The following is a 19,147-nucleotide window of genomic DNA, read 5'->3' on the forward strand; positions in this document are numbered from 1 at the left end:
GCATTAGCAGACAAACTAGCTTCTTTTGGAGCTTGGATGCCTCTGTATTCACTAGTGAGTGAGCACACAAAGGTGAATACCCAGCGTGACAAGAAAACCCAGGGATTTATTATCGATTATTAATAACTGTGGTAGTACCTGAACCCTAGTCGTGGACAAGACCCTATTGTGCTAGGCACTGTACAAACAGATAATAAAAAGGCAATCCCCGCCCTAAAGCCCTTACATCTGTACCTCATCTGTTGTTTTACTAGCTAGCAGATCATGTCTCTTTTTGCCAATGCACCATGAAAACAAGAAGTCATGATTTCATCATGACCACGTAATCCATGCTGTGATGTCCTTCAGGAATGCAAAGAACATTCTGCGAGGGGTGCCCAAGCTGGGCACATTCTGATGCACCACAAAGCTTCCTAAAAGGGATGCCTCGGGCAGTGTCTCAAACATGGCAGAGCCAAGTCAAGCCGGCTTGGGTGAGCTGCATAATTCTGACAGCCAGCTGCACGGTGATGTTCTCCGAACGGTGCATGGTTTAAGTGCAGATGGAATACCGTGATGCAAATGACAAACATGCTGACTCACCAGAGAGGTGCTGATGCATAAATAGCTGTCGCTGCAGCCAGCTGACTGGTGCTGTGCCTGTGAATGTATTTTTGCCTGATGGTGAACAAGAGGACATGCAACTAAATTAAAAGATGGCAAGTTCAAAAACAACTCAAGGAAATGCTTTTTTCCACAAGGTGTAATTGGACTGTGGCACTAATTACCACAGGAAGCCACCGTGCAAAGGTTCAAAAAAGGAACTGGACATTTGTATGGATAACAAGAATATCCAGAACATAATTCATGAGATTTAATACGCCTCCTAAATTGCTTGTTTCCATGCTCCAGGTTTTAGTCAACCTCTAACTATCAGACCTAATATGGGAGGCAAATTATCCCACAGCTGCCTGTTGCAGGGTTTTTATGTCTCTGAAGCATCTGGCGCTGGCCATGGTTTGAGACAGAATGCATGACTCGATGGACCTCAGCTCTGATCCAGTCTGGCAGTTCCTGTGTTCCTAGGTCTATAGCAGCTTTTTGGTGCTGGTGTCTTGCTCACCTTCTTGTGTAGCAGTTTAGAGGGTGTAAGGCCAAATCATGAGCCCACTGAACTCAACAGGAGTTTTATTGCAAACATTGATGTCTCCATTTGGCTGAACGTTCTGCTGAACTGAGGAAATGAGGGCAGTCCAAAGTGGAGAAGTTCCACTGAACATATCACATCTCCTGCAACGGAAACCTAGTAGAAGGTTAGGTCAAGTTAAAATTTCATTGACAGAAATTATTCTCCCAGATTCTAAATCACAAACATTATCTGTAGCCAATGGAGCTACACTAGTGATGGGAGAAGAGAATTAGGCCCATTTAGTGCTTTTACCTTTGCTTGCGAATTAGCTCATCCACCCCCTTCCTATTCTTTTCTGTGCCTCTCTAAATTCAGGTGGTTTTTGTGTGCAGACACAAGTGAAAGAGGATTGCAGCAGTGACACTGCGCAGTGGCTAAAGATGAAGTATCACAACCTGGTATGCCTGGTCCAAAGAGTTTTGCATCATCTGTTTTTGATTTTACCACCTGGTACTGTTAATGGCTCTGATTAACTATTCCCGGGCTTTGCTAGGGCTCAGAAAAAGCTGTGAGTTCAACAGGGAATTCCTCTACTGGGAAAGAAACAATAAGCATGAGCCTGCAAACCTTGATTCGGGAGTAGTCCTCAGCCACAAGACCCCTCCCATTTCAGTCTCCCCTCCTGAGCCCCCTACCCCTGCACAAGGGCCAGGCACTGTCACAAAACACAGCACTTCCAGAGGCCTGAGCACGGGTGAGGAGGCTCCCACTGCACTGGCCAGCTCTGGAGATGATACATCACGCACATTCCCCTTTTGCTTCCTGGAACTCTGCAATGAGGTGGGAGGAAGGATGGCCCAGGAGTTAGGGCACTGTGCAAGGACTGGGGAGTCCTGGGTTCAAATCCTTGCTTCACTTCAGGCCTCCTCTGTAGCCTTGGGCAAGTCACTTAGCCTCTCTCAGTTCCCCGATGGTGAAACAGGTGTAATAGTAGTTCCCTACCTCGCAGGGGTGCTGTGAGGTGCTCAGATGATACAGTACAAACCTGATAGGTATCATGGATAGATGGCCCAGCTGATGGGGAGGATCTGCACCACCTCCCAGTATGGGCAGGTGCCTGACGGAGCACTCCACATCAGCGCTTTACTGTGTCTCCCCAGAGCTCTGGTTAATGATTATGTTGTTGATTAGCATTAGGATTCCAGCCTCTAACTGCATACTCACAGGCATCAAGTTACTCACCATGTGTGTTTGCAGGGTTGGGGCCTTTGTTTGTTCCTGAAGAGTGAACTTTAGCCCACGTCAGCTGAGTGCTATGTACTGATCTCCTGCCTGTTGGGGGAGAGGTGTGAGACATTAGCGTTCGCTATGATTTCCACTCTTCCAAATGAATATGGACCCCTCCAGCCCCCCTCAGCTCTACAGATGCTTTAATAATTACACTGAGTGATGAAATTTCATATTCAAATGAGGGCATGTTAAGTGCTGCTGATTGTCTGGAACAAGCTAGACAGCAGATTTTTTTCTAAAAGAAGGGAACAATTGTAATTGCAGATATTTTGCCCAGGCATTAAAGAACATGCACAACTTTAATTGCAATAATAACCCATGATTCATCACTCGAACATTATTAAGTAAGCTTCAACATCTGGCATCGCATCCTAAATAATGTTTCAGGGATATTAGCCTGGCCTTGGAGATGATGATAAAACTGAGGACAGAGTGGATGCATGGGCTAGTCAGAACAAAACTTAAGAGAAATGGAAACTCTGTTGTGAATAAATGATGGTTTGTTACATTCAACTGTTTTGATCAATTCTTCTGCCTGAGAAGGAGAATGAAAGCATCCCGCCATGTAGGAAATGACCTGCTACAAACTACTACAGCAGGGATGGGGAGGGGCTGCTTTGCAAGTGGGGGATTTGTTTCTTGTGTCCCTTTTACTGAAATGGTATCAAGCGTGGGATGGAGACTGGGAGTCAGGACTTCTGGGTTCTATTCAAAGCCATTCCACTGAATTACTCTGTGACCTTGGGCAAATCACTTGGTTATGATTTTCAAACCAATAGAGAGGATTTTGGCACATATCTTCAATCCGTTTAAATTTTAATGGACAATATGCCAAAATCCCTTTGACTGCTTTGGAAATCTTACTCTTTAGGCCTCAGTCATTTTACATATAAATAAATCTATCAAATAATTTTCACAGGAGCTGTGTGAGCTGTAAAGGATCCTGAGATCCTTGTGTTAAATGGATCAGAAGTGCAAAGTTTATTATAAGTAAAGAGAGAACAGTTCAGTAACGTTACCTGTCTGAGGTGGAAAAGGTAAACTCAGAGTATGGATAATACATATTCAGGCTTGGATTCAACTGTAGGTTTCCATAAACAAACCCAAATGTCTATTTTCCTAATCTAGGGCCCAGTCCTGCATTCCTTGTGCGCACACATCTCCCATTCAGAAACCAGATTATGCTCTCCGTTGTGTAGATGTAAATTTGGAAGAAAGCAATGGACCAGATTCTCCACTGGTGCAAACTGGAATCAGTAGAACTCTGCTGATTTAAACCTGGGAAGGATTTGGCCTAGGCCATATTGAAATTAATGGTGTTATTCCAGAGTTACCCTGACGTAACAGACAGCAAAATCTTGCCCCTCCTTGGGAGTTGTGGGTGTGCAAAGGATGCAGGAGTGGCATCTTTGGAACGTAGGGGCCACTGATTGGCAGGTGAGAACAATTTGTGTGGCATTTATCTTCTGTCCTGATCTAGACTTAGATTAACAATTGGTGGCAAATGCCCATGCTGAACAGTTGCAAATCCAGCCCTGCACAGACTTGTGGAAAGATTCTAAAACGTGTTTTGTTTATACCGGAAAACAAAACAAGATCACGGTAATGTTTCTCAGATAAATTTAGGCCCAGCAGCCAAACACATGGTTTGGTTTCCTTCCTTTCCAAGATACAATTGGATAGAACTGAAGGGTCTGATTTTTGATCCCATACACCTGGTTTAATGACTTTGGTGGAAATGGTTGTGATTTACATCCATGTAAGTGAGATCAGAATCAGGCACCAAATTTGTGGCGGATACAAATTCCTTGTGCACATGAGTTAACGTCTTATTAGAAAGCAGATGCTCCAGAGCTTTAGAGAGTGGGTAGGGGCTGCTTCTGATCTTTCTTACAGGGGTATAAACCAGGATTAACTCCTCTGAAGCCAGTGGTGTTACATTGGTGTGCGACTCCTGTGATCTGAGATTAGGATGAGTTTGGGACTCTTGGGTTCTATTCCTGGCTCTGCGCATGACCTGCAGAATTATTTTGGGCAAGTCACCTAACCTTTCTGTGCCCCAGAGGACTGATATAGCTATAATGAGCCAGAGCCTCAGCTGCTGTAAATCGGTGGTGCTCCACTGAAGCCAAAAGAGTTCTGCTAATTTACACCAGCTGAGGATCTGAAATGCTCAGCTGCTGGAAAATGCCAAGGCTTAAGTAACTAATGTTTGTAAAATGCTTTGAGATACATAGATGAAAGACGCCGGTGGAATGTAAAGATAGCCATTCTCCATCACTGGCTGCAGAGTCAGTGTGTACTGTAGATATATACGTATCTTAGGTGTCTTTGCATATCTACAGCAGGATAAAAGAGTAAACCAATGGCAAGAATAGAGCTTACAGGTATTCAGACACCAGGACACACTCCTTTTTAAAGAGCAGTTTACACAGGGTGCTGATGCAAAGAAATTCATTTAAGCGGCATATGTCGCTCCAAGCCGTAGGGCTGTAGCTGTAGCCGTTGTAAACGCTGATTTACGTCCGCTAAGAAGCTGGCCTGTAGTGCCACTAAATTAGCTAGGACCTGTACAAACAGTATGGACAGAAAAGAAACTAACCAGCCTGAGTCCTGGCCTGTTCCAATTATTTTTATGGGGCTCAGGACGACTGTTATAAATCATTGATATTCAGAAATCACCCTGTCTGCTACAGCAAGGCTTTAGAGAGAGCAGATGATTTTGTCTGTAACTGGTCTAGATCTTACTTGATTTGCCAACGCCCAGAAGTTGGTCCCTGCTCTCTGAGAGTGAAATCCATGCACCCTGCACAGAGCCTGAGTTCAGCGATAAAACAGACCCTCACCTGGGGTTGGCAAGCAGTGAGCTGCCCTGCCTCACCTCTTGCATGGATTGTTGTGCCACTGGATCCAAGCAAAGACAGCTTACATCTCCACTTCTCATGCCCTCCTCATGCCCTCCTCAGTCCGACCCCATTGTGGGCTTTCTGCCCCTGCCTTACACAGGGCTGGATTGGAGACCCTTCCCATGATCATCCAGCACAGCTTCTATGTGGCCATTGGAGACTTTGGTGTCTAGTCAATTTCACAGACTGTCCGGATGATCATTGGGCCTGATCCTGTGCTCATTTACACTAGTGGAAATGAAGAGCAACTGCCCTGAAATGGAATTACACCAGAATCGGGCCCTTGGTGTCCAGCATTGAAAGCAAACACTTTGGGGAGGGTTGAGGGGGTGACAGGACTGTAAACCATTTAAGGAGCTGCACCGTGTGAATTTTTTATAAACCAACTAAGTCTGAAAATACAACTTTAAAACCATAACTCCCCACCCCTGCCCATGTGTCGCACTAAAGAAATGACTGGGTAGATTGTTTTTCTGCATCCTCTGAAGCATCGGCCCAAGATGTTTGAAATGGAGGCATCCAAGATTAGGGGATGGTTTTGAAAATTTGATTTGTATTTGTCATGGATTTTTATTGCAGCCAGGGAGCACTGAGTGCCACTAGAGGGCGCTGTTAGTTCCTCCTCATCCACAGGAGCTCATCCTAGCAGTTCCCTGAAAGACCTGTGATTTCAGGTGGCTGCAGAATGCTGTGGAAATGAAAACAACTTGCTCTGTTTTGTTATAATTTTTCAGGGGGAGTACTGTGCCAGATAGAAATATCTTTATTTACTATAAAAACACTTTGTACTTCTGTAGCACTGTCCAACCAAGGATCCATCACTTCAGTATTCTTGGCAGAGAATTATGATTACCCCACGTTACATAAATGGGGAAAGTGAGGCACTCCATGGTTGACTGAGGTCACAGAGTGAGTTAGTCACAGAAGGCCTGATTTTTGTTTACGCTAAGGCCTCCTTGCACCGGGGCATATAAATTGAACGTATAAATTACATTTGTAAAAGGAAAAGGAGTACTTGTGGCACCTTAGAGACTAACAAATAAGGTGCCACAAGTACTCCTTTTCTTTTTACATATACAGACTAACACGGCTGCTACTCTGAAACCTGTCAAATTACATTTGCACTCACTTTAAGGCCAGCACTGTGTAAAGGGGCCTTACTGTAACAGGATCAGGAATCAGAATCTTGCTAGGTTGGGTCTTGGAGCGGTGAAACCACAGCAGTGCAAGCTTTAGTGCGGTCTGCACAAACCCTGGGGTCTAGCCCATGACAGCTGCCACGGCTTGGCTATTCTGTGATGTGAGATTAAAGTTAGCTCGGGGTGTGTCAGTGTGGGCTATATTCACACACCCTGGCATATCTTTAGTCGTGACTTTGGGGTTTGAGCCACAGTTCTACCCCCTTATCTGTGGGGCTTTGGGCAATTTCTGTAACTTCCTTGTGCCTTACTCTCCCTCCACCTGTAAAAGCGGGTCAGTAATGCCTGCCTATCTCGCAGGGGTGCCAGCAGCGCTGAATTGCAGTTGTTCTGAGATCCAAGGCCCTATGGCTATGCAAAATATTGGGCTTGTCTCTTCCACGGCTGAGCCGGGGGCTTGTTCCACTTACAGCACTCGGAGGAGAGAACACGCAGCACTCTCCTGGGGGTGCCTTCTTAGGCTGCCTAATATGGTAGCCCAGCATGAACAGCACCGTAAATGCAGCAAGATGCCCTTGCCAGTCCCCATTAATAAACAGAAAAGGGCCACGCAAGGAGGAACGAGGATTGCGGTGTAATTCCAGTGATTACATTTCTGTTTGACCTAGCAACTCTCTGCAGTTTCCCTGAGCCAGCCATTCTTTTGATCTTGTGTCTCCCTCTCTCTTTGGCTTGACAGCTCTTCCCTAATAAATATTTCAGTTCCAGGTAATTCTCATTGTTTGTTATTTATAGGTACGTTAAGGAAGGCCGCTTTCGGATCGAGGAGAGAACGCTGACGGCTTTCCAGTGGCTGTACTCCCCACACCAGCATCACATTGTCAGCCGAGCTGATCTGGCGTCACCAAGCAGGTAAACAAACAGACAGAAAATGTTCTTCCATAAGCACTCAAAAAGGAGCAGTAGCACCTGCGCCGTGGCTGAAAGGGCATTCAGTAAAATCTGTCTCATCTCTGACCGCCTCTCCCCCCTACAACGGGGTGTTTTGAGCTGATCTCCCCAAGCCTGATGGAAGCTCTGAGGCTTCACGCTGCTGCTCCTTCAAGGAGAAGAAAAGTGGCCTGCCAGCTGTCCCTCCTTTCGCCTTACCATAAGCAATCTGCCCCTGGTTGGCAAGGATCCCTCTGTAGTGGATGCAAAGGTTACACTGGAAATGGAGTTACGCTGGAAATCAGCATCCCTGCTACTCCCCATTGCACAGGATTTTGCTCGAAATATTTTGTGGGTTATAGGTTGTAAGAAAAAAGGTGAACGCGATAAAATAGCCATGCATAAAATGGTACCAGTAGAGACCACACTCGGGTCCTGATTCTCAGCTACACTCAAGCCTCCTTGCACTGCTCTGGTAGTGTACAGGGGCCTAAGGTGAGTGTAAATGTAACTTTTGCCCTCTTTAAAGGCTCCTTTGCGGTGCTGGAACAGTGGTGGAATAAGAGTCAGGCTCTTTGGTTTTTGTACACCAAGGCAAGCAATGATCAGTTAGCCCACAAGTAGCAGCAAACAGCACAGCCATGAAAACCCCCTCACTCCTCACAGATGGCTGCTTTAACACCCCGGTCCAGGAGTCTTGCGCTCAGCAAACATGTTAGATGCTCATATGCGGTCTTTGCGGCTGATTTGGGTTAGAGGCCCATCTGTTCAAATGACAGTTTGTCTGCCTGGAAAGGTTGGGTTCCAGTTGCATTGCTGTACGAAGACAAATGGCCTTGAGATGGACTCGGAGCAATTGTTGTTGATGGAAGTAAAATCCTTCATGGCAGCAGGGACGTGGTATTTTTCATACTTGCTTTTGGGGGGTAGACAAGTTTTACAAGTTAGGATCATGAATAATGAAGGAAAAGCAGATACAGATGTCGCTCACGGGAACATAAATCAGGAGTAACCACACTGAAGACCAAGCTAGTTGGGAGAGGAGAATCAGGGCCAAATATGTGTGGGAGCTTGATTCAAAAGCAGAACCATTTCTCTGGGAGGAAATCGTTTCTTGCAGGTAAAGCCCTGGAAGCAGAGATGGGAGATCCAGGTTCTGTTCCTGTCTGCCACAGACATCCTGTATAACCCCTAGTAAGACACTATTGAATCAAAATTCTCCACTCATTCAGGTGCGAGTGTTCCGCTCCCATGAAGCACAGGTGTGAGAGTGAAAACAACGAGGAGTCCTTGTGGCAGGTTAGAGACTAACGCATTTATTTGGGCCTGCTCGGGTGATGACCCATAGTGCAAAGTAATGGAGAATCAGTCCTTTATCTCTTTGTTCCTGAGTTTCTTGATCTGATGTTAAAAACTCTCCCTTTCCTCACAGAGGGGCTGACTAAATTATTTGTGAAGCACTCTGCGCTTCTCTAGCACTTTTCCTCTGAGAATCCCACAGTATTATTACTGTGGGTGTTCAGACAAATAGATCCTAAATCCAAACCATGCCAGATTCTGGAACTCACAAAAGTGACCTGCAACAACTTAACTTTGAAGGCTAGATTGTCTGCTGAAGGAACTTTGTGTAACTCAGTGGACTGAGGCTGGGATTTACAAAAGAGCCTCAGGTGGCTAGGCACACCATGGGGATTTCATTTAAAAATCCCAGCCAAAGTTCTTAATCAGTTTTACAGTCTGTCCAAAAACAGAGAACAGAGATACAGCCAGCTATAATGAATACTGGATCAAAGTCTCTGCTTGTGGAACTTCCTTGAAGTCAATGGAGTTATTCTAACAGAGTGCTTGGCCTGTTGTTCATAATGTGTAGGATGTTCAAAAGCAGTTAAGTGATTTAGGCGCACAAATCCCATTGAGAGTTGCCTCAGCACCTTTGAAAATTCCACCCACAAGCAGTTCAACCAGCTCTACTACATATACACACATACACAGTTTTGCCAAAGCTCAGGACTTTGTTCTGAGTCTCATCATGATATCTGGTTTGTTTCTTAAAGTCCCAGCTCCTGGAGTCATGTGAATACATGAGAATTTCAGCTTTCTTTTTTTCTTAAAGTAGGTTTCTGGTCCTTATGGTTGCAGAGATAAGCTTGAAAACACAACACAAGTGCACCCTAAAGGCTAAAAGCTGGAAATTAAAGAAAAAGAACTCCTGATTATGAAAAGTTTCATGATTTTAAGCCAATCCCAAATTTTTTTGGGACCTGACTCATGATTTTTGTACACTTGAGGCATACATTGAAAATGAAACAGAAGCAGCAGGCTGCATGTTGCATAGACTGAACTGTTGAGTGTACATGAAATAGCTGAAGAATATTTGTTCCAGTGCAGAGATTTCATTCAGCGCCTACATTCTTCCCTTCAAAGCTCGCTGAAAATACATCTCTGAGCCACTGATCTGATGGGTGCTATAGCTCTCTTTGCCCGCAATGCATATGCATGGCTGTCATTTTAAATTGAGTGATTTGTGATAAAACACCAATTAACATAAAAAGCTTGTGGGCCTGAAGCAACACATAACACAGTACCTATTTTCCTGCTTTTCAAGAGCTTTGAAGAACATCTCTGCATAGGTACATGTCTAAAAGCTTTTCCTTCTTTATTTCAGGAGCAGTTTTGCTCCAGGCACTCTTAAGGGTTCTGAAATATTTACCTTCACGGATTCACATGGACAGAAATATCAAGACAGGCAAAGAAGAGCTGGAAACAAAGAGAATTTAATGGAGCTGGATGTTCAGAAAGAAAGAACCCTTTCTAACTGGGGACGAGAGAACTATAATGAAGGGTGAAATTCACCCCATGCAAAAAGCCAACACAAGCCCTATGTAAGCCCTCGAGATAAGGTCCATTGGGTCTTGGGGCATAGTCCTTGCGCTTGCCCACTGTGCGCTGGTGAATTTCTCCCTGTGTGGTGTGGTTTTGTACTGTTTTGGTAGAACTTTCTGGGAGGAATTTCAGATGTGGTGCTAAGGCCCAGGACCAGACATGTGGGGCATTGTTTTGATCTTGGTTACGTGTGTGTCGCTGAGCAGGAAGGCCAAGGAGTGAAGTGAGAGCAAAATCAGGCCTGTTATATCTATATCTCCCCCCGTTCCCTTGTGAAGAAAGAAAATACCACAGTGAGGGTATGATGTGGAGAGAAGGCAGGATTTAGAACTAAGGGCCAAATTTGCACAACAGCCAGATTTTCCAGGGGGAGTTTTTCAAAGGCTGAGTGGGGCCCTCAATTCCCACTGACTTTGGGTGCCCTTTGCACCTTTGAAAATCTCCCTCCAAAATGCTCAGGACCCCCAGTTGGGGCCAGATTTTCAAAAGAGACCAGCTCCTAGTGAGCCGATCTCTTTTAAAAATTCTATAACACGTCTTAGCAACAAGAAGACTGCTCGAGCGTCTCTCTTTTGTGCGTGCTATAAGCCATAATAGTTTCCTGTATTGTTTTAAGAGCAGACGTGAATTTGAATACATATGTCATTCATCTGACAACTGTTTTCTTCAAATGGTGATTTCTCAGCAAGGGACCATCCAAAAAGACATTGTAATTGCCCCATGCAGTTGGCAAAGAGTGTCTATTTTATTTAAATTACCAAGCTGCCTGTTAATTTTAACTGATCTTTGCAAATTACCACCCCTGCTTGCATTAATCTTGCTGTTGATGCATTGTTACCTTGCTGAATGCAGAATTTAAGTGCAAGAAATGTAATCCATAATTAATGTTCAGTATTGTTAAAGTTAATTCCATTAGATTATTTGATTTCCCAGTGGGTGGAGAAGTTACTTGGAAAAAATCTAATAAAATATGTGGAAAGTCAGTGGCCAGATTAAGTAATGCATCGAACGTTGTGCGTTGAGTTGTGTGACGAGGTGTGACGTGGTGAACAACATAATGATGGTTAATGCACTGGAGACCGCCGAAGCCAGTGCCTCTGAAGCAGGGGTGGAAAGAATAAAAGACAATGGTTCTCTGACCGACTCCAGCCACAAAATAAGCTCTGCGAGCTCAAGATACCAGTAATGAGCTGCTGCCCTCAGTAGATTGTGGAGCTGCTCAATATATGATCGTGGATGCTCTCTGGGTTCTGTTTCTTCTTGGTGGGGCTCAGATCCCTTGCTTGGCTCTTTATTGACTGAGGAAAAAATATATGCTATTTTCCAGGTCCACCCCTACCAAAATTTGCAGTCACTCACATTCGATTGTGTAGGTCTTCATAGTACAATACACACTCTCCTGTCGTACATGCTTGAGCAATGAAATAGGTAGCAATGTTGACATTTAAAGTATCGTCATCTGAATTAGCATCCATGGAAATGAATAGAGAAGTGCAAACCTCAGAGCTGTTGCATCGGATTCCCTGCAAACTCAGAGTGTTGGTCCTGGATTGGCTGCAATTGGTTCACGTTTTCCAAGGTTTCTTCCATGGCAACTAGAGACTCACCTCTTTTAAAATGAAAGCTGAGCCTCTGGAGAATAAGAAGGTAGTTTGGGAGCAATACCGGTGTGTTGGATCCATGCTTGTGTACCCCCAATTCAAATCCTGTTTCAAAGTAACACTGTGTATCATGGACTCCGTGATGCTGAAGTTTTAATTTCCTCGGTTTAGTGTTTCCTCTGAGGAACTGTCTCCCTGTTTATTTTTGGTCTTTGCTGGTCTGTTTATTAACGCACTGCTACATCTCTGTATCTAATTGCACCCAACCGCTGTAGCAGAGAGCATATTTTGTTTTCCTGTCTGCCTTTGGAGATTATTGATAGTGGAGATGCAGCATGTGCTAGGCATTAGAGTGCAGGATGATGAGTCTGGAAAACCAAGTTCTAGTCCTGATGCTGCCACAGGTGCAGTCTGTGGCCTGATGTAAGTCCGAGCCTCTTTGTGCTCTGAGAGCCGATGAGGAAAGAGCTATATATGAGTACATCTGAGGGTAGAAATGCTTCTCATTGCTGCAGTTTTAGACATCGACACATTTAGCATGTCTGTTGGGCTGGGCCCTGCATGTGTGGCACACCGTGCCTCTGGGGTGGAATGACCTGCCTTTTCCCATGACTAGTGACATCATCACATTTCAAAGCAGGGGTCGAATCGATAAAACTCTGAGAGATTAGCTGGTGGCTGTTGGGAGATCCCAATTCATTTACTGCTTCTGTACTGAAAGCGTAGGCAGATTCCCTAACTAGTCCCGCTTTCCTTCTTTGGTTCAGGAGTAGTTTGAATGTGTTAAGATAGTCTTGATGGACTCGGTCTCCAATTGTCTGACTGAAATAGCCAGAGCACAATAATAGCTAACACTTATAACCCTCATCACCTGTAGACCTCAAAACACTTGACAAAGATGGTTAAGCATTATACTCCCATTTGACACCAGGTCAAATTAAAGTTAAGCTTGCTGCAGGTTTGTAGTATGTATTATTTGGATAGAGGTAGGGCCCAATGAGGCCTACCAGGATCAGGCCTCCTTTTGCTAGATGCTATAGAAAAACATAGAAAACCAGTCACTGCCAGGAAAAGCCTATGCAGAATCTAGAAGCATGGTAACATCATTTAGATCCACTTTCATTTCTAGAGCTACAATTTGTTTGCAATGTGTTAATAGTAAAGAATCAAGTCTGCTACTTAAACAAGTGTTTGAAAGACTTATGATGGTGCATGAGTGGTCCAGAACATCCATCAGAAATGAGATGCCCATCGGTAAATTCCTCATTATTAAACCGAGACTTTCTCTGAGTAATGTGAAGCAGAGGCTTTGTCTGTGTTTGTGTAAGGGGTGACACTGTGCAAAATGCTCTGGGAGCAAGCAAGATTAAATCCTACAATAGAATCCAAGAAGTTAGAGGTGAAAATGACCTACTAGGTCTTGTCATCCCTATCTCAGGGAAAAGTGTAGCATTGCTCACGATGGTATATTTTTCTAGTGCTTTGTCCTCCTGGCTTCTTCTGGCCACCACTTCTGGGCCCTTCCTATTCTAAAATGTTCTGCATCCCCCAAACATCATAAAATCATATAGGGAACAAGTGAGTAGGAATAAGAGACAGAACAGTAAGCCAAAGGGGCAATAATGTGTTCTGTTTGTCATAGGAAGAGTTAGTCACTGACGGTAAGTAAAACCGTGCTGGAACTGAACCAAAACCCACAGTTCACAACTCACCCTGAATTCTGGGGAAGCTCTGAGCTGGATCCAGACTTCGTGACGCAGGCCTATCTCAGTAACTAAAAACTAATGGTGGAATCCATCCCTGTGCAGAGAGCCAGCATGAAGCCTAGGCCCTGCCAAGACAAGTCACACACCCTAAATTAATACACTGCTTGTTCCATTACCTCAGCACATCAATGCACAGAGGAAAAGGAGAATACCCGTCCCTTCCCCAGACTTCCAATGCTACTTCAGTGGCTGGCAGCCGCTGCCACAGGTGGATTGAGATCTTCTTATCTCTTCTCCCAGCTGCAAAGGAAGAAGTGAGGAAGGCCTCTCTTCCAGAAAACCAGTCTGTCAGCCTGCTGATCGTAGTTCAGTGGCTCCTGCCCATCTCTCTCTTTGTAGAACATACAATGTACTTTCTGATCGGGGTGCAAATTATGTCACTTTGCATTATCAAGGCGATGGGATGCATTCGCGGTAACAAGGTAATGGCTCCTTCTGAATATCGCGTTGCAGGGTTTTTTATCTCCCTTCATAGCAAGGCTCTTTGCAATTTCCAGACACCCTGGAGTCCTGACAGGGCTTGATTTTTCCTTTGATGGAAAAAGCAGTCATGAAGAGCTGACAGTCACACGTACCTCTGCACGGTGACACTTCTGCATAATAACTGCTGTTGGTCACAGTGTGATGTTTACAGGGCTTCAATGAAAGAACATTTTTGGTGCCTCGAGTGGCATCCCAATCACAAGATGCTATAAGGAGTTTCAGGCTGTCACTCCGATCATGTGTCACATTAATAATACTGCAACCTCTATGTTGCCGTTGCTTTCTTTGCATAATGATCGCTGACACAGTCCTGACAAGAGGCGGTACAATTTGGCAGAAGGATTAATAGCAGGTATGCTTTATACGTCTGTATAAATTCACTTCGTGGTCCTGTTCAAGAAAAGCCATCTGGGCCACCTGGTAACAAGAACACTGATACTGTTGCTTGTGGATTTCACATTGCCTGGTTACAGAAATGTTTCCAATTCTCCTGCTCCTACCAGCACCCAAGTAGCCCCTTTTGTGGTAATGTTCTGCCTGGAAATTCAGACCATATCCTCTGCTCGTGTAAATTGGCATAACGCCGCTGACTTTGATGGCTCTACACCAGTTCACACCACCTGAGGATCTGGCCCACCAAATCTAGAGGCAGTGCTCCTAGGAACGATTACATCATGCTCCAGCTAATCCGTGTGGTAGAGGTCCTTTGGGAAGAGATGCCTTTTGAAGTAGCAGGATCCAGCATCACTGCTAGTGGCAAGGGGAGAGCACTGCAGACTCTGAGTTAAGCGTGTGGATGGTGCACATGACATCTCTGAAAATAAGCTAATGGAAATTAAATCAATACACCACATCGAATTTAGCTTATGCGAAACTTTTACAAACCCAGAGGCTTTCAATAGCAATTAAGGCCAGCAAACTCCCCATGTTATCTGAATTTCATGCACAAATACGTATTTATGTTCTCCTGTGTAAACAGCCTATTCTTCATTTGGAAAGAGCGTGCAGCACGCTTTCAGAGTTATCTAGTTCCTGGTATTTCTGAGTAAGGATAGAAGAGAAAAGGGGACAAAATGTGCTGTGGATGCCAACCTGAAAGGCATGTGAACAAAATAAAATGAAACCCACCTTAAGTGACCACTCAAAAGACCAGCTGTTGCTTAGAGCAGTCGCTGACAAAGGTAGATCAGAATTATACTCCACAGAATCTGGGAGCCTGAGACAGAAAGTTGCCGTACAATACTGTGTATACTCACATTGAGCCTAAATCAGTTTTCAAACTGAAGTAAATCACGTATAACCCTCTTAAGTGAATAGATCTTCCCAGAATAAAGCTGGCACGAGAGGGGAATCAGGCCTGTTTCCCCTTTTTTGCTGCTCTCAGTGGTGTTCACAGTGTTGCTAATGGTGTCTGATCTATTTAGATTGTAAGCTCTTTGGGGCAGGGACCCTCTTCTGTTCTGTGTTTGTACAGTTTCTAGGTTAATGAGGCTTCTACCCGGGTTGGGGTCTTGGGGTGCTACCAGAGTATAAATCAATATAGACAGACTAGCTGAGTAAGTTGTCCACTACAGCTGAGATGGAACAGCTGGCTTAGGGTCTGATTTCTCCAGCGCCTTGTGCGAATGTGTTCACTTCCACCTGTGCAAAATGGATATAAAAAGCTGCCACCTGTCTGAGTGAGTAATGGGAGAATTCTGGTTTGGCAGCAGTTTAGGCTGACTTTTCACAGCTGTAAATAACTATCCAGGGTGCATAGCAGTGCCCAGTAACTGGAACAAAAAGAATAACTGGAAAAATATGTAAGATGATTTAGGAACAATGCTCTTTATCTCACCAGCCATGCTGAGATCCTATTTGCTTTCCAAATCCTTAATATTCTAGTACACACAACATTGTTTATTGTCCCAGTGGCTTTTCTCGCTCTAGGTTATTGGGGCACTGCATAAAACCAAGTTGGTTTCTTTTTTTAAAAATTGTTAACTTCTTGCTTCCCTTACCTAGCTAGTCTTTGAATGTTTCACATAACTTGAGCTGACTGTTTCTTTACCCAAAACTATCTCTAGGCATACTGTGTTTTTGTATGGAGATGTACAATGAACATCAAACCAATATAACTGCAGAATGAGATGACATTATATAATCACATGGCAAATACCGTAATCTGAAATGTTTTAAGTTCATACATAAATGTATTACATAGCTCTAAAATGTTTGGTCTGATATTAATTTTATCCAGAGTCTTATTTATAGAGGCCTTGAAATACATTAAATGCAAAAGAAAAGGGTCAAATTCAGGGATGAATTTGGCTGAGGAATTGGGAGTGGCACACAAAAGCTTTTCATCTGTAGGTCACCATTTCAACTGGGGCCATGTCAGTAGTGACAGGAAGTAGTTGCCATCCAGTGCCTGTTTGGGGACTAGGTGAAATAGAGTTGGGGACTCAGTCCAGCTCCTAGTGGGCACATATCTGAATCTCAAAAGTTAATTCAGCAAGGCACGATAAGCATTCAAGTAGTCCCATAGGGTAAAATTTTCAAATGCACCTAGGTGACTTAGGTTCTATTAGGCTCTAAAGTGCCAGAGTCACTTCTGAAAATGGGACTTAGGATCCTAAGTCACTTAGGTCCTTTGGAAAATTTGAAAATTGACTTCAGTGGGATTATTCAGGTGCTGTACATTAGGCACGTGGTGACGTTCATTGCTGAATCAGGCCTTAGAGGGTATGCATTCTAGATCAATTTGTGATATACCACAAACCCAATGTACCAGTTCCTGATAGGCTTTCTGAGTCTGGTTTGGAAGAAAGACGCAAAATCTCTGGGAGATTTGTTTTCACTTTGGCCTTTCCACACTAGTGTTGCCTGGGAGCAAGCCATCTAACTACTTAGATTGTAAGCTCCTTGGGGCAGGGACTGTCTTTTTGTTCTGTGTTTATACAGCGCCTAGCACAGTGGGGTCCTGGCCCATGCTAGGTTTGCCAGGCATCCGGCTTTTGACCGTTAAAAGTCTGGTTGGTGGTGCAGCAGGGCTAAGGCAGGCTCCACGCGGCACCCGGAAGCAGTCAGCATGTCCCTGCAGCCCCTACGTGCTGGGGTGGCCAGAGAGGCTCCGCGCGTTGCCCCCGCCTGAGTGCCAGCTCCGCAGCTCCTATTGGCCGGGAACCACAGCCAATGGGAACCGTAGGGGCAGTACCTGCGGGTGCGGGCAGTGCATAACACGCAGAGCTGCCTGGCCGTCCCTGCACCTAGGAGCCGGACATGCCAACCGCTTCTGGGAGCTGCACGGAGCCAAGGTAGGCAGGGAGCCTGCCTTAGCCCCGCTGCAATGCCTACCCGGAGCTACCCGAGGTAAGTGCTGCTTGGCAGGAGCCCGAACCCCCACCAGCACCCCAACCCCCTGCTTCAGGTCAGAACCCCCTCGCGCGCCCGAACTCCCTCCCAGAGCCTACCCCCCAGCCCTGAGCCCCCCTCCTGGAGCCCACACCCCGTACTCCCTCCCACACCCCAACCTCCTACCCCAGCCCTGAGCCCCCTCCCACACCCAAACACCCTCCTGGAGCCCGCACTCCCTCCCTGACCCCTGCCCCAGCCCGGAGCCCCCTCCTGCACCCCAAAACCTCATCCCCAGCCCTAGCCCAGAGCTCACACCCCCGGCTGGAGCCCTCACCATCTCCCATACCCCAACCTCCTGCCCCAGCCCAGTGAAAGTGAGTGAGGGTGGGGGAGAGTGAGCGATGGAGGAAGGGGGCATGGAGTGAGTGGGGGCGAGGCCTCAGAGAAGTGGCAGGGCCTCAGAGAAGGGGTGGGGCCTTGGAGAAGGGGGCAGAACAAGGGTGTTCGGTTTTGTGCGATTAGAAAGTTGGCCACCCTAGTCCATGCGTAGGTCTCCTAGGCACTTTAGTAATAATACATCTAACAATCTGGTGTGTGTGTGCGTGTGTGTATCTGTGCACAAAGGTCTTAAGGTCTGACACTTGATAATATTCAAAAAAAATCTTATAAATTGCTCATAAACCATGGTGCTAACCTTAGTATAAATATATAGGTAGTTCTAATTCACATATATAGACGTTTATGTATTCTGCAAAATCCAGAATGCTGCCTAAACTGGCATCCATCCCCTAGAGGGCAGGCTAATACTCTAGAGGTCAGTTTCTTTGCTGGTGTGAATTCGTGTAGCTCTGCTAACTGAATTAAGCTCGGTCAATATTAGCCGCTTTTAAACTGATTTAAGTGCAACCACACCAGGGCGTTGCACTGATTTAACTAAATCTATTTCTAAATCAGTTTGATTACATGGCTGCAAATTTGGTATAGGCCCGGATTAAACAGCTTGACAGGGTTACACCATTCGCCTTACTCTGTCACCCTGATTCTGACAGCCAACAGATGGGATGCAACGTAAACTGGGCTGACACTTGGAAAGCATGGGTTAAATCGTCCTCTTATTGAGGCCAGTGGAATTTTTGCCATTTATTTTAGTGGGGGCTTTGGCCCTTAAGGGCTTTTATTTGAAATCCGGTCATGAGCCATGTCTCTCTTTATTTCAATTATAATGTTACATCCCAACAATGGGTTCTGTGCAATATTAGAGACTCTGCTTTCAGAATTTAATCAGAAGGTTTTAGGTTTTTTTAATAAATGGCCGAACCCTTCCTTTCTAGAGAAAAACAAAAAGATTGACTTGGCTGGAGGAGCCGCAGCTTTCGTAAATTGGTGTTGCTCCATTGATATCAACATCCGTTTACACCAACCGAGGATCTGTCCCAATAATTTAATGCTTAATGACCCCTCCCCCCATCATTTTTACTCCTAGCCATCCCTAGTAACAGTCTCAGATTCTCAGCCTGCTACCGCCTTTAAAATGCACATACCTTTATTCCAGTTTTTCTAATCTAAATGCTGGCTGAGTTCACACAGGTGGAATAGTGGGGATCGGCACAGATGTATTTTTAAAAAATATTCTTTTGTATCCAACAACTGTCGCCCTAATGCAGTCAAAACACTTAAAAACAACTCTTTTGTTTCCTTTAAAAAG

At 45.1% G+C, this 19,147-nt stretch overlaps 1 protein-coding gene and 1 long non-coding RNA gene across 3 annotated transcripts in view; one reads left to right on the plus strand and one right to left on the minus strand.

The window, feature by feature from the left end:
* The window catches only part of RAP1GAP2 (RAP1 GTPase activating protein 2), a 252,831-nt gene that overhangs the window by 1,850 nt on the left and 231,834 nt on the right, over positions 1 to 19,147 (plus strand). For both annotated transcript variants that reach the window (XM_074974531.1, XM_074974533.1), the window contains exon 2: positions 7,239 to 7,355. In XM_074974531.1, the coding sequence (XP_074830632.1) occupies positions 7,239 to 7,355 (117 nt within the window). The remainder of the gene's footprint in view (positions 1 to 7,238; positions 7,356 to 19,147) is intronic.
* Positions 1,048 to 19,016, minus strand: LOC142000339 (uncharacterized). The gene is made up of 3 exons (XR_012642212.1): positions 18,984 to 19,016; positions 2,351 to 2,440; positions 1,048 to 1,269 (listed from the first exon to the last, which is right to left on the minus strand). It is a non-coding gene; the product is annotated as an uncharacterized LOC142000339 (long non-coding RNA).

The sequence above is a fragment of the Natator depressus genome, chromosome 17 (genome assembly GCF_965152275.1).
Source record: "Natator depressus isolate rNatDep1 chromosome 17, rNatDep2.hap1, whole genome shotgun sequence".
NCBI lineage: Eukaryota > Metazoa > Chordata > Testudines > Cheloniidae > Natator > Natator depressus.